At 41.6% G+C, this 14,448-nt stretch overlaps 1 protein-coding gene across 6 annotated transcripts in view; it reads right to left on the minus strand.

Annotated features, from left to right (window-relative positions):
* The window catches only part of atp10a (ATPase phospholipid transporting 10A), a 40,019-nt gene extending 26,000 nt beyond the window's left edge, over positions 1-14,019 (minus strand). For 4 of the 6 annotated variants that reach the window (XR_003751711.1, XR_003751712.1, XM_029001153.1 and 1 more), the window contains exons 1-3: positions 13,382-14,019; positions 2,846-3,050; positions 1,494-1,579 (exon numbers count right to left, since the gene is read on the minus strand). Coding sequence is in view for 4 of the 6 variants with exons in the window: in XM_029001153.1 (XP_028856986.1) it covers positions 1,494-1,579; positions 2,846-3,050; positions 13,382-13,806 (716 nt within the window). In the remaining 2 variants the exon portion in view is untranslated. Of the gene's footprint in view, positions 1-1,493; positions 1,580-2,845; positions 3,051-3,184; positions 3,281-12,626; positions 12,695-13,381 lie in introns of those variants that run through there. The other 2 variants (XM_029001155.1, XM_029001154.1) reach the window with 2 other exon arrangements.
* Positions 14,020-14,448: the final 429 nt, after the last annotated feature.

Genomic DNA, 14,448 nt, shown 5'->3' on the forward strand with positions numbered 1-14,448 from the left:
CTCTGAGTGTTAAACAGCCCCAACAGGAAACAACACTGCAAACCCAGAGGTTAAACAGAGGATTACGGCTTCATCGCTTCATCACTTTTTTTGTTCTCAGGTTCTGGTGCCTTAAACAGAAAAGCTTTGCCTCACATTGCATCACAGTCATTATGGTTTAATGAGAGAGAATATGCAAAGGTACATGTGGGGGGGGGGGGGGGGGGGGTCACAATCTAATACCCACCCAATCTTGCACTTGGACACACACACACACACACACACGCACACTCTCCGCTTCCGTGCCACCCTCCACAGTAACCGGGCAACAGAGTGCTGGCAAGAGGCTGGTAGCATCTGCTCTCCATCAGAGTAAGGGGGTTAATGTTATAACGGCCTGAGCTCCTGTCAGCTGACCGACTTCCAGCCCTCAACAGTCAACTTTCACATGAGAGATCTCCCCCACAGGCCCACCGGAGTAGACACGTCGCCCACACTGTAAACAGAGGCGCATCCCTCTAAGGTGGTAAGATGTTCAAGAAATGCATTCAAACAGCCAAAGGAAACAAAGTATATCAAAGCTCTGCCACAATTCAACAAACCAGAAGGATCATTTGTGTGTCTACTAGCAAATGGCACAGCTTTCCCTTTGCAATTTAGATGTGTTTTGTTTTTTTGTCATCTGTATTGAGACAGTGCAGGACAGCACTTCACAGGACATAATAATGTGTTCTATCAGTGTGATCCATGACAAAGATAAGCGCCCCACCCCCACAAAACCATTAATAGCAGCTTTTACCTCAGCATTCTGCAGCCTGTGAGGAGCACAAACTCTTTGGAGTGATTAAAACAACAAGGATGGCTTTTGAGAACACGCACGTGAAAAATCGGAGTGCTAATTAGACGTTAGGCCAAATAAATGCTAGTCTATAAAACACCGTTCACTGAAAAATATTGTTTTTCAATGGCTAATGAGTGATGAAGTGAAATCTCATTTGCGGTACAAAACTTGCTATAGTGTAGACACAAACCTGATCTTAGAACATCAAGAAAAGAAAAGACATAATAGAAAGAATATAAAATGGAGAACAGAGAGAGGAAAAAGGGTAAATGGCTAAGCTAAAATGAAATGAAAGAAAAATTAAAAGAAGTATGGAGGGGTGAAAAATATGAGTGGAAAAGGGATTGAGGGATATGGAGTATCCCAATATTGTTACTTTTATTATAGTATACTGCAGTTAACAAGGGTGAATGCACATACCATGATAAAATAAATTAGACTGAACAGGGGGAATACAAAAAAAAATTGAGGTGTATGGTGGGAATTTCTGTAATTGTTAATGTGAAACAAGTATACATAAAGAACCACAACCATCAGAGAGAAAGAAAAGATTGGTTTGAAAGGAGGAGTGAACAGGAGTAGTTGTAGAAATATTTCATATGGAATAATGAAATAAAAGATAAATATTTAAAAAATATGTAAAAGGTTCTCAATGAAGCACTTCTGTACTTACATATATCCACGAAACCTGTTCAAGTCGTTGTTGGGCTTCTCACATTCAATGACGCTGTTATATTTTGATGGGTCAAACTCACAGTCCTGAAACAACAATCATTAACACAATGAACTGGAACATTACACCAATAATGACAACAATAATGATATTTTAAAACATATTTCACTAGCTTAATATGTACTCTTAAAAGACAAGGCAAAAATGTCATCAACTTTAGAACATATGGAGACATCATGGGCCTTTTTGAAGACATGGTCACTGGGATTTGAGTGTCAATTTCACAAGAGAGGAATAAGTCACAGTTTGCTGTCTGGTCTAGTTGTCTAGTATCAGACATACCAGCTGAACACACAACACACAAACCCTGAGGAAACAGATCTTGTTCTTGTGAACACAACAATGACTAACTGGTATTATGTGTCCAAATTCACAGCCTGGGGGGTTAAATATCATCAACATTAATGATATTATGTTTTAAAAAAACAACAATGCGAATCAGTCTAAAGAAGCTAAATGGACGTCACCTCTTCTAATTGCTGATTTAATGATGTACATTTTCTAAATAACTAAATTTAAGTCAAATTTCGGTATAAAACAGGACATTTTTGTAACACTAATTAATAAATGTTTGACATCCCAAAGGAGGGCTGTGAAAAAATATTGATCGTGATACATATTTCCATATTATCATCACAATTTTTGAGAACTACTGAAACATAAAGAAACCAGAGATAAGCTCAACATTTTATTAACATCTAAAATATATAAGAAAACACAAAAAACTAAAGCCTGTAAAATATGTTACTAAGATATAAAGCAGAACAAAACAACATTTACAATATTCAGGTCAATTTTTCTGTTATGTTTGTGTCATAATGGCCCAAACCACACCATTGCCACACAACTGACATTCTGTAACCTTTTTGTCAACAGTGACAACAGTGTCCTCACGTCCAACGTCCCTTCCCCTGCCCTGGGCTGCGCTTTCAGTCATTAAAGTCAGGACACTCAGACACGTCAATGATGTAGTCAATGTTGTAGTCAATGTTGAACTTAATTGAGGGTGCATGAGAACGTTAAAAATATTACATTTTTCAAGTGGGAGCCAATCAATCGCATTGAACCCACTGTTTTGTTGTGAGGAGAACCACCAAGCATTGAGTTAAAAAGTTTAACTTTTATCATGCAAATATCTGCCATGTGTGATTATTATGGCCTAAGGAAAATGACCAAAATTTTAACACGATTGTTTAAGTTCTTCGTTTTAAGTAGGAACAGGTGTTCCCTCCATCCACAGCAGAACATACCATTCCCAGCTGCTACAGGTCATGTTGAGAGGAAGATCTCACCAGGTCAATGAAGCTCCTGACCACCTGCCTCTGCTTCAGGTTGGTTTCCCCGTCCAGCGTGGCCGTCTCAATGTGGCACAAGCCGTCCGGATCGCTGGAGCTCAGCAGCAGCACGTCGGCCGGCAGGATCTCGTTGCACCTCAGCCGGATGAAGTCGCCCACGCGTACCTCCTTCCAGTATTTCTCCATATACCGCCTCTCATTCCTGAGCAGACAGGTACATTAGCAACACTAAGGCAGGAAAATATACAGATACATGAAACTAAAAAATTATTTCTGCCCAAAACCGTAAACGAGAAAAATGCAGCATGGCTTTGATCTAAGCAACGTGACCCTAACCTTGTGTAGCACTGGGGAGAATAAAAGAAAGAAAAAGAAAACATAATATCTGTAGAGGGGCTTGGCAGCCTCAAGCCAGCAAAGTCCGTGCTGGGACAAACCATCCCTGTGTTCGCTTTCCCACCCTTCCCCACCTAAAGTAGCGTGTTCAGCCATGGGGGAAACTAGAAGCCCCACAAAAATACAAACACTCACACAGCCACAGTAAAGCAAAGACAGACCAAAGGTCTGGTAACTGGGACGGGAGATGTCCTCGAGGCGATGGAAATTTCCCCGCCAAATTTCCGTATAACTTTCCTACAGCAACGGAGATCTGAACAAAGGAAAAAATGACATTTCTCGGTGGTTATGAAACCTGCCCAGCTCACACTGCAGCTTCACTGTTAGACCATGTCGTTACAGCCTTAAACAGAACCACTGATGAGAGGCGAATCGCAAATTTTCAATGCGCATATAATAAATAAATAGCTCAAGTAATTACAAAGACATTAACACAATCGCATACATTCACGAAGAGGTCAATAAAGGGAAGTAATCTCCGAAATGATTCATGGTTTCCAATTCTTGGCAAACATCTGCTAAACATCACTTTCCCAGAAAGCTGCAGTCCTGACCAGGAGCTGACTGGAAGTACGAACCAAGAACTAATAAAGAATAACAAAACCACAGGATCAAAACTGGTGAGCTCTGCAGCACTGTCCTTACATCAGAGCACCGGGCCTTACATTTACCTGGAATATAGGATAATTAAATGCTTCTGTCTAATGATACAGCATTGTCCCCAGTTCCACATCAGCCCTGAGACAACCCGCCAATTCAAATTGCGTCCAAAAGCATTTGGCCTTGGACAAGTTTTCTTCTCTGTGGCCATTGTGACACATACAGCACTCGGGGCACACAAGCAAGGGCCATTTGGACTTTATTCTGAATTTGATTAAGCTTTCACCGTCCCCACACACTGCTTTCATGGCTGCCCACTGCTCACAAAGGGTTAAAAGCAGAGGTCGCATTTCATTGTGTGCACTTCACTTTGACTTTCATGTTGAGATGTGTGTTACATGGGGGTTAAACACAGTTTAGTGTAGGTGAGCCCCAAAATGGTCCCAATCAGGCACAGATCATCAGATGTAATTTAAATGACTTTTAAAAAGGAGACACGCGGATGTGGATGTGCTGGAATATGGAAGCAATGCACACAGCACCATGTGATGGGGTTCACTACGTAAAGCCAGCAAAGTTACTATAGATGTATAGAAAAACATTTCTCACACAGTCTTACAGGAACATTGTATTTCATTATACATTCATGTGGCAATCAGATTTCAATTATTTTTGCATAACGTTATATGTTTATTTCGTATTACAAAACAAAAATAAACCAATACCACTTAAAAAAAATCTCTTTTTTAAATTCCATGACTTTTCCTTTAAATATTTTCAAAGTTTTATAATTATATTTTACATAGAATGTAATATTAATAATAAAACACAAATGCATTTCATGTTTCATGTTACGATGCTGAATAAGAGTATACAGTGGGTATGTAATGTATTCAGACCCCCTTAAATTTTTCACTCTTCAAATCATTTAAGTTGTTTTTTTCCCTAATTAATGTACACACAGCACCCCATATACAGAAAAAAATAGAATTGTGGACATTTTTGCAGATTTATTAACAAAGAAAAACTGAAATATTACATGGCCCTAAGTATTCAGACCCTTTGCTATTACACTCATATTTAACTCTGGTTCTGTCCATTTCTTCTGATCGTCCTTGAGATGTTCTACACCTTCATTTTAATCCAGTTGTGTTTGATTATACTGATTGGACTTGATTAGAAAGCCACACCCCTCTCTATATAAGACCTTACAGCTCACAATGCAGGTCAGAGCAAATGAGGATCATGAGGTCAAAGGAAGTGCCTGAAGAGATCAGAGACAGAATTGTGGCAAGGCGCAGATATGGCTAAGGTTCCTAAGAGCACAGTGGCCTCCATAATCCTTAACTGGAACACTTTTGGGACGACCAGAACCCTTCCTAGAGCTGGCGTCTGTCCAAACGGAGCGATCAGGGGAGAAGAACCTTGGTGAGAGACGTAAAGAAGAACCCAAAGATCACTCTGGCTGTCCTCCAGAGATGCGGTCGGAAGATGGGAGAAAGTTGTAGAAAGTCAACCATCACTGCAGCCTTCCACCAATCTGGGCTTTACAACAGACTCCTCAGTGCAAGACACATAAAAACCTGCATGGAGTATTTTAAAAAAAAAAAAAAAAAACAAAAAAAAAAAAAAAAAAAAACTGAAGAACACCTGAAGGAATCCATTATGGTGAGAAATACGATTCTCTTTGGCCTTAATTCTACGTGGTATGTGTAAAGAAAACCAGGCACTCCTCAGCATCTGTCCAATACAGTCCCAATAGTGAAGCATGGTGGTGGCAGAATCATGCTGTGGTGTGTTTTGCAGTTGCAGGGACATGACGACTGGTTGCAATCAAGGGGAAGATGAATGTGGCCAAGTACAGGGATATCCTGGAAGACAACCTTCTCCAGAGTGCTCAGGACCTCAGACTGGGCCGAAGGTTTACCTTCCAACAAGACAATGACCCTAAGCACACAGCTACAATAAAGTGGCTTCACAACAACTCCGTGACTGATCTCTGGAGAGACCTAAAAATGGCTGTCCACCAACGTTTACCATCCAACCTGCCAGAACTGGAGAGGATCTGCAAGAAGGAATGGCAGAAGAGTGAAAATGTACAAATTTAACCCAAACCTTAGTGGTTAAGACACTCATCTATGAATCAGATGACCACAAAGTCACAGGTTCAAACACCACTTACTACCATTGTGCTCCTGAGCAAGACAATTAACCCTGAGTATCTCAAAGCACAAATGACATCACACTAACTAGCACGCCCTGACACATGCCCAAGTTTATTCCATATATACAACTGACTTGACCATGATCGGTCTAAAAATAGCTATAAAATTCCAAAATGTGACTACAGTACAGCGTGTAGCCATTTTAAAAACAACTCTTAACACCATCTTTAATATGTAGACTTTTCACCATTGTTTTGCACCAGGAACAGGGGCTGTTTTACCCCACCGCTGCTGTGGAGCATTCTCCACCAAATGCTTTACTCACTGTTCACACACAACTGTGTTGCCAAGCACAATACCAACATTTGCGAATGACACCAGAGTGGCAGACCTGACCAGTGGAAGTGCTGCCCAAGCATGCTACACCAAGAATAACGTCAAAGCCTGACCGACTACAATCATGATGCATGTTTGAATAGAGTGCTTTCATATACCAGCAGTAATCAGTCATTTTTTGACCGAAATTAAATGAAAGGAAAAAGCATTTAACTAATATTTTTATCTAAACCAAAATACAGTTCTACCACAAGGTAATTAAAGTATAGAAATAAGACTGAAAACACTTCTTTTCTTTTATTCTAGTAAAATTTTAATTTAAATTTTCTTTTCAAACTTTCACCCATAATAAAATGCATTTACATACAAATGAAATTAAAGTCGGTAAGAACTCCAAAAACTGACTTGCTGAGATGCCACCAAGCAGGGCAGTGGTGGCCTAGCGATTAAGGAAGTGGACTTGTTTGGTTCAAATAGCGAACAGTAAACGTGCCATTAATGTCTCCTTGAGCAAGGTACCATCCTCACACGTTGTGTGCACTGTGTGCTGGGATGCAGTGAATTAAAATGACCCAAAAAAAAAAATTCCTTTCAGTATGATAATATCTCTCGAATTGTCTACATAAGACCATTTCTACAGTGCAACACAGATTCAATTCTACCTTTCATAAGACTCAATCCAAACTGATGTACAGAAAGGAGTCGGTCATCTACCAATCAACATCCACACAGCATGTCTAACAGCATGTCTCCATCCGGACGCAGAGCTTGCTGCAGCCATACCGTCAGTGTGACTGCTATGGAGATCTCGAGCCAGGTCCGAACCTGGAGCTTGTAAAGGAGTAGCCTGAGACACTCAACATGCAGAGAATTCCCAGCATTCCTGCTCTTTTAAGCAACAGCTTAGCCTCTCTCAACTCCTGCCAAGGAAATTGGGTGTCTGTCAAACGCTGCAGGAAACCGTTTCCATTTGTAAACAGCTTCTTATAAAGGGACGGTATTATTGTTTATCGGAGCACTCCGAGGCCACATAAAATACAAAGTAAAGGTGCACAATGGAGCAACTTCAGCACCTGCTGGCGCAGGCTCCTCAGCGAGGGACGCAGGAAAAGGTGGGGGCAAGTTCTTGTGTTTGGGAACAGTTTGGCCAGGCTTGTTCCTTGTCCTGCATCTTTGGAACCAGTGGAAGTAGGTGGAGCCCTTTCTGAAACAAAAGCTTCAAAAGTTCCTTTTGCTAAAAAGACCCTGCACACCATTGCGTAGAAAACGCAGTGCACACTGAAATGTACTTGCCAACTGAAATCAGTAAAGACGTGATGAAACACAAGAGATGCTTTTTCATGCTTCATTAAACCCCATTTTCTAAATGTTTGACTACTTGTTTCATCAGTGCAACTGTTTTCAACTGTATTAAGATTATAAGAATGAACAGTTAACCTTTTAAAGTGTCAGACTAACTATTGCTGATAATTGGCCAATCAACATTTGAGCAGCTCCGCCTTTGTTCATTTGTGACTGAAATGACAAGAAAGTCATAGGGGCTACTGTCATTCTGAACATACGAATCATGAGCATTCGGAGGCATAGTGGAGGCTTGAAATCTACGCTGAATAGGAAAACCTTTTCCTTTTTTTTTATTTTAGCATCGTAACGTTTTGGTAGTTTAACCCAGCCACTGGGGACACATGTGACTACATTTGTTGGTGCCGGTCACAAGCCCAGGTAAATGGGGAGGGTTGCGTCAGGAAGGGCAAGTCTTTGTGGCGACCCCTGACTGGATGAGCAGGAAGGAGAGAATGTTTTGCTTATTTACCAGTTGGAAAGTTATGTAAGTGATGGAAGTGTTAACTAAAAAAAAAAGTGCCTACCCTACCATGTCTATTTGCATATTTGTTCTCTTGTTAATGCTAGCTTTCTTTCCGAAAATTAAACCAATACAACTTAATGTTAGCTGGTTAGACCATGGCTTGTTGGAATATTAATGAATCAGTTGTGGGACATTCAGATCGGATTCCGCTTTGTAATTGTGCAGCTATTGGTAGAAGGCAAATCTAATTAGAAAAGGCAGCATTATTTATAATAATTAAATCATAAAGATAAACTGGCATCATCTGGTAAATATGCACTGACATTTTTATATCCTAATAGTTACAAATTAATTAGCATTTTCATGAATGAAGAAAGTTTGCTGCCTTTTGCAAAACATGCTTTAGTACTTGGTGGCGAAACCTTTGTTGGCAGTCAGACGTTTCACAAGGTTTCAGGTTTTTTTTTTTACAAACATTGAAGTTCATAAAAACTAGAGACACTCTGATTTGCTGAGATGCCACCAAGCAGGGCCAGTGGGGGCCTAGCGGATAAGAAAGCGGTTGTGGGTTCAACGGTCGGTTGCCACTGAGGTCTCCTTGAGCAAGGCACCATCCCCACACATTGTGTGCCCTGTGTGCCGTTCGGCAGTGAATCCCTTTCAGTGTTTGTTTAATTGTCTACATAAGACCATTTCTCCAGTGCAAAGCAGACTAAACTCTACCCTTCATAAGATGATCCCTGGAAACCAGAACTTAATTTTAATTAATTTAATTTAATCCAAACTGATGAATATTTGTGTTCGACAAATAACATTATTCATGTTACAGACCAGAGCATCTGTCTTCCCACAACCGCCACATGGGAAAGGCTCAGCCTCTCTCCTGACACCTGTATAGTTTGTTCATTGTCTATAGATCTATACAAAATCTATACAAATCTATACAAAAGGCCGCCGTTTATGGACCGGCCCTGACTAGAGTTATTTTTTTCCAAAAAAAGCAGGTAATGGGGATAAAGTAACTTGTGTTATCAAAACGTCCCGTGCATCACGTAGAGAATAGTCCTAAAGCAGCTCTGGCAGAAAGAATCCAGAGCTACAGGAAGAATCTGGTTGAGGTTATTGCTGCCAGTTTATTTCAGCCATGTCATACTTGTCAATAGCTTTCACTTAGATGAATATCACATCACATTTTGTGATTAATGCAGAACATTTTAAAAGGGTTCAGATACTGTACCAACGTCAGCTCCAATTCACCAGTAACTCACTGTGAGAGAAAACTGAAGTTTCCAGAGGTAACTCACACAAGCATATTCAGAACGTGCAAACGTGTCACTGCCATATGTGGAATCCACTCATTTAAATATTCAGTCTAATTTACTATTTTGCATATTTAGCTAAAGCTATGCTGCACTATTAAATAGCTCAAATTTTGCCGTGGCAGGTAAATATTATTAAATCAATTTTTACAAAGACTCAATTTTTTACAAAGACTTTACAAAGGCATGTTTTAACTCTCGGTGGATTACATGAGCCATGAAATAGACACACACATCATCTCAAACCATTGCACTTGGTAAAAAACACAAAACAATATATGGTGACGCAGTAAAATAGTGTGAAACTTCGTCTAATGATTCAATTAAAAATGATCTAGCGCTCCAGAATAAATTTTGCAGTGTTGTGCCAAACCTTTTCTTTAAGATTCACGAGCACAAATCTAGGTGCGCTCAAATTGTTCACCGCACCACAACAATAGAAATTAAGGGTTGGGTTTCTGTCAATGCTCCCAATTATCCTGCACAACACATGAGAAGTACAGTGTGGGAGGAAGGACACCTCAGTTGATGGTGTAAGGCCTAGGCTGCAATTTTCAACACAGTGTTTAATGGAGAAATTATACCACAATGCTCCTCTTTATCTTGAGGTTCACGTGACCTCGTTTTACATTTGTAACTCCAGGATGAGAAGCCTACACATGGCTTAATTTTTTTTTCTTCTCTCCAAAATAGGAAGATTTCCCATCTTCAATGCTTCAATCCTATTGAAGAAACAATCGGAATAGCAACGATCTTTATAGTTATGGTAAACTTTTAAATAAATGGAACAATGTCCACAACTCCAGCAGTCCAAAGCCACACACCTTTAAATTCATAAATTCGCATGATCAATAACATAGATTAGCAAAGATTTGGAATAAAAGGTTTAAGTCTGGGAGCTGGTCAGAACTATCCCTGTTTATGGGAAAAGAGTTAAACCATAAAACTAGTGCTGCACGATTAATCTAATCGCAATCGTAATCGCGATGTCAGTCTGTGTGATTACATGAAGCAAAAAGCTGCGATTTAAATGATTAGTACATGGATTGGATCGGCAACATATCCGATCCATTCTCTCAAAGTTTGCGAGTCTCACTTCAGTCGGATGTGACGTATTTGGTCACATGACTTTCGATTCGGAGACATATGGTTAGACGGCGCATGACGCACTGCATCGTACGTCAATGTCGCCGCCATATTGCGAGAGGCTGTGCTGTGGCGTGAAGCATATACATGTCTATGGAGAGAAGTGCATAAAAATGCCTCACTCTTGTGCTGCTTGGGGCTGTACAAACCGCTGTACGCTCCAAACCAGATCCCGGGGGATTACATTTCATAGGTAAGGCTGGACAATTGTTTTGAATATATTTGGCCATTATAAAATCCCATTTTATAAGTCTTAAACTTAGCTAAGCTAGCGAAGCTATGCATTCCTGTGTTCAAGTCAGCCTCCAAACAACGTTTTGGTTAAACGTAAGAACTATAATACGGGATTTTATAATGGCCAAATATAATCAAAACAGTTGTTTAGCCTTACCAGGGTTTATCATTCGACAGTAATGTAAAAGAGTTTTTTGTGATTTATTTAATTTTGTAGAATATTGTATTTTGAAAGCACTGGGCATTTCAGGTTATAAGTAGTTTGTTTGTTTCACTTTGAAATTAAACATTTTACTATTAGTATGCGACTTTTCATTGATATACAAGCAAGTGTCCTTTATCATATCGCAATCGCATATCGCAATATTGATCTCAATAATCGCAATATGTCTTTTTCCCCAAATCGTGCAGCCCTAAATAAAACATATTATTGTGGTGCTCTAGCAAATGTGACCATTTTCGGGAAACCTCAAGACCTGAGAGACCTTGGTGCCTTTCATAAATGAGAGGTTGTTCTGGGAGGGAGAGGATATTAGAATAATTAAGGAATAATACCAATTAAAACACATATCAAAAATGAAAAAAAAAATATGAAATGATAATAAACAGAACAAATAATAAATGAACCACTTATTTATGTCCTTCCAACATGCAAGAGAGCAAGTTTCTGTTCAGTCGAAGTTTGGCACGTGGAAGGTGTTGAGTAAACGCGCAAGAGGTTGAATACTGTACTGTAACTAAGCTGTTGTGAAGGGTGGAAGGTCAAAGAAGATAACCACACATTTCAACACTGCTCATGCGAAGGCATAATCCTTCTGGCAATCGATGATTCTGTCTGAATATTTTTGCAGTATCATTCCAGAGAAATACAGAGCATTAAAAATGTCTTCAGTCATCCTACCTGGTGACTTAATTTTCAGGACGTGACTTTACATCATGTCTGCAAGCATGGCTTCTCTTAATCAATATAAATCTAGTGCCTCAAATGGCTATTTATGTGTTATTGTTCTTAAATGTTCCATTTTACATTATTATTATTTTAATGTTTATACCTTGTTTTATTGTACTTTCTTATTTCGCACAATGAATCCTCACACAGTCAAACAGAGACCACATTTCACTGTGTGCACTGGGTGCTGTGCTGTCACACGAGACAACTAATCACTTTCCCTGTGACACGCCGACGCACGACCAACATAAACAGGGTGGCAGGGTGGTGGTAGCCTAGCGGGTAACACACTCGCCTATGAACCAGAAGACCCAGGTTCAAATCCCACTTACTACCATCGTGTCCCTGAGCAAGACACTTAACCCTACGTGTCTCTAGGGGGGGACTGTCCCTGTAACTACTGATTGTAAGTCGCTCTGGATAAGGGCGTCTGATAAATGCTGTAAATATAAATGTAAATGCGCTCTGAAATAAAGAGGGGGGAGCGGCTGATTCGCCGGATATAATTCAGTCATATTTAGACCGTGGACGCTGCTTGTTGTTGGCAGTGCAGAAGTAACACAGAAGGAGCTGTGCGCACATCACAGCTGGGCACAGGGTCGCTTTGGGATCAGAAATACGCCAGACTCACCGGTCGATCACCATTCCGTCTCATCAGGCTGAAGATTGGCCTATTCGTAAAAAAAACTTAATAAAACTTAATAAAGCTAAACATAATGGTTACATATGAAGGTCAAAGCTGCTAATCATTCGTTTCTGTCTAGGTAAGTCGCCATCATGCAAATCCCTCGGGATTCCGCCCCTCCAGAGTTCATTCGAAGTCCACCTTGTTAAAGCAACGTTTCTCGTCGACTCCTGACAGCAAACTGGATCAGGCCGAAGGCCGAAAAGAGCAGTTCAGGTTGCAGAATGTGAACGCTGGCGCGGGTTGGCATGTGGCTGCTAACAGTGGCGCTTTTCATCCCGCTTCTGCAGGGAACTGCTGGAACGCTGGGTTGGGGTCAGAAAATGAACCTGGCACCACGGGGAAGGTGTATCTGTGTGCATGTAATAAGGCATTCTTCATTAGATAAAATCACACAGCACGCAAGGCCAAAAACACAACTAGAACTGTGACGGCAATCTTTCGAGAGTGTTTTTTCAGTGCGATTTCAGACAAGGGAGGAGTTTTAAAATTCAGCTTCCAACAAAATATGACTGATTATATGATTCTGTTGCATTCGGACGGAATGATATGGTGCCCGAACACACATTTAACACGAACCCACAGTGAATTTAGTTATTGACAACCCCCAAATGCGTGGAATCGTCATCTTCATCATCATCAAGCTGAAGTTTTACTTTTTATTAACATCATTTGGCAGTTTAAGAAAGCGGAGTATCCTCTTCCAGGCCGGTATTCAGACAACCAGCTAAGAAAGTAAACAGAAAACCCCCAGGCCCAAACTCAAACCCAGACAAGAAACCTGGGGAAAAAACGACAGCATCCAAGTCGTCCAGGCACCATTTTCACCGAGAAACGTTGCCGGTTTCCTCCGGCAATGTGATTCGGCAAACGAATTGGAACAAAGCGCCGCTCACCTGTTGTAAACCAGGCAGTCCATGTGGTTGATTTCTTTATCGGACCGGTGTCGCCGGTAGTCCTCCCACAGGTCCTTGATCGCGGTCACCGACAGGATAAAAACCACCGGGGCCAGGGCCAGTTCGGGCTGAAACGCGTTCACCACCGGCACGAAGTTCAGCAGGGCGATGAAGACGAAGTAGACGTTGGCGAAGCGGTGGAACTGCTCGAAGAGGTTCTTCGGCAGGAACGAGAGCAGCGTGTATTTGGTGGTTTTAATCTTGTTGCTGGCGTAATGTCGGTTCGGGTTCTCCTCTCCTTTGGCGCGGTCGTATAAAATATTGGCGCGCACGGTCCGGGTCTTGCTCTCCTTCTTGCTTTTCTTTTTCTTCTGCTTCTTCGCGTCGGAACCTTTGGCTCCGGTCTCCTCAGCCTGTCGCGCCATACTTTACCCGCAACCAGAACAACAACACAAAAAAAAAACTCTCAGAAACTTTTCTTTCTTTTTCCGCTTTGTTTCCCCTGAAACTAGCGAACGCTAAGTAATCATGCTGGTGTCTTTTTTTGTTGTTGTTGTTGTTGTTTCCTCAGCCAGTCCTCTCCTTTTCACACATCTTTATCTCCTCTGTGAAACACTGGAAACTTTTTTTACGGCATCTCTCTCTCTCTCTCTCTCTCTCTCTCTCTCTCTCTCTTTTTTCTGCCGCAGCCGGGGATGCTTTGAGCGAGGGGGCCGAAGTGCGCATGTGCGCTGATCTGTAGCTCATGGGCGCGACCCGCGCCTGCGCCGGTCCTTCCGCGCGAGTGGATGGAAGTCGGGCGTATCGGGACTCTGGGCACGTCGAAGAACGGCGAGGGCGGGGTCCGAAAGGAGCGTCATCGCTGACGAAACGTGACCTCCGCGCTCCGCCCTCCCCAGAACGCGCCGAAGTGCCACGCGTTATCCTCGGCGCGCTGCGTGGCGGCGTCTGTCCGACGCGGCCGCCCTTTCGGTCTCGCGTCTGCGTTAAAGGTTTGTGATGGGGACGCATTTCACTTTTGGCTCGGTCTGCAGCTACAGCCGACCTCCCCAGTATTTGATCAAAAG

Source organism: Denticeps clupeoides, chromosome 13 (genome assembly GCF_900700375.1).
Source record: "Denticeps clupeoides chromosome 13, fDenClu1.1, whole genome shotgun sequence".
Classification (NCBI taxonomy): domain Eukaryota; kingdom Metazoa; phylum Chordata; class Actinopteri; order Clupeiformes; family Denticipitidae; genus Denticeps; species Denticeps clupeoides.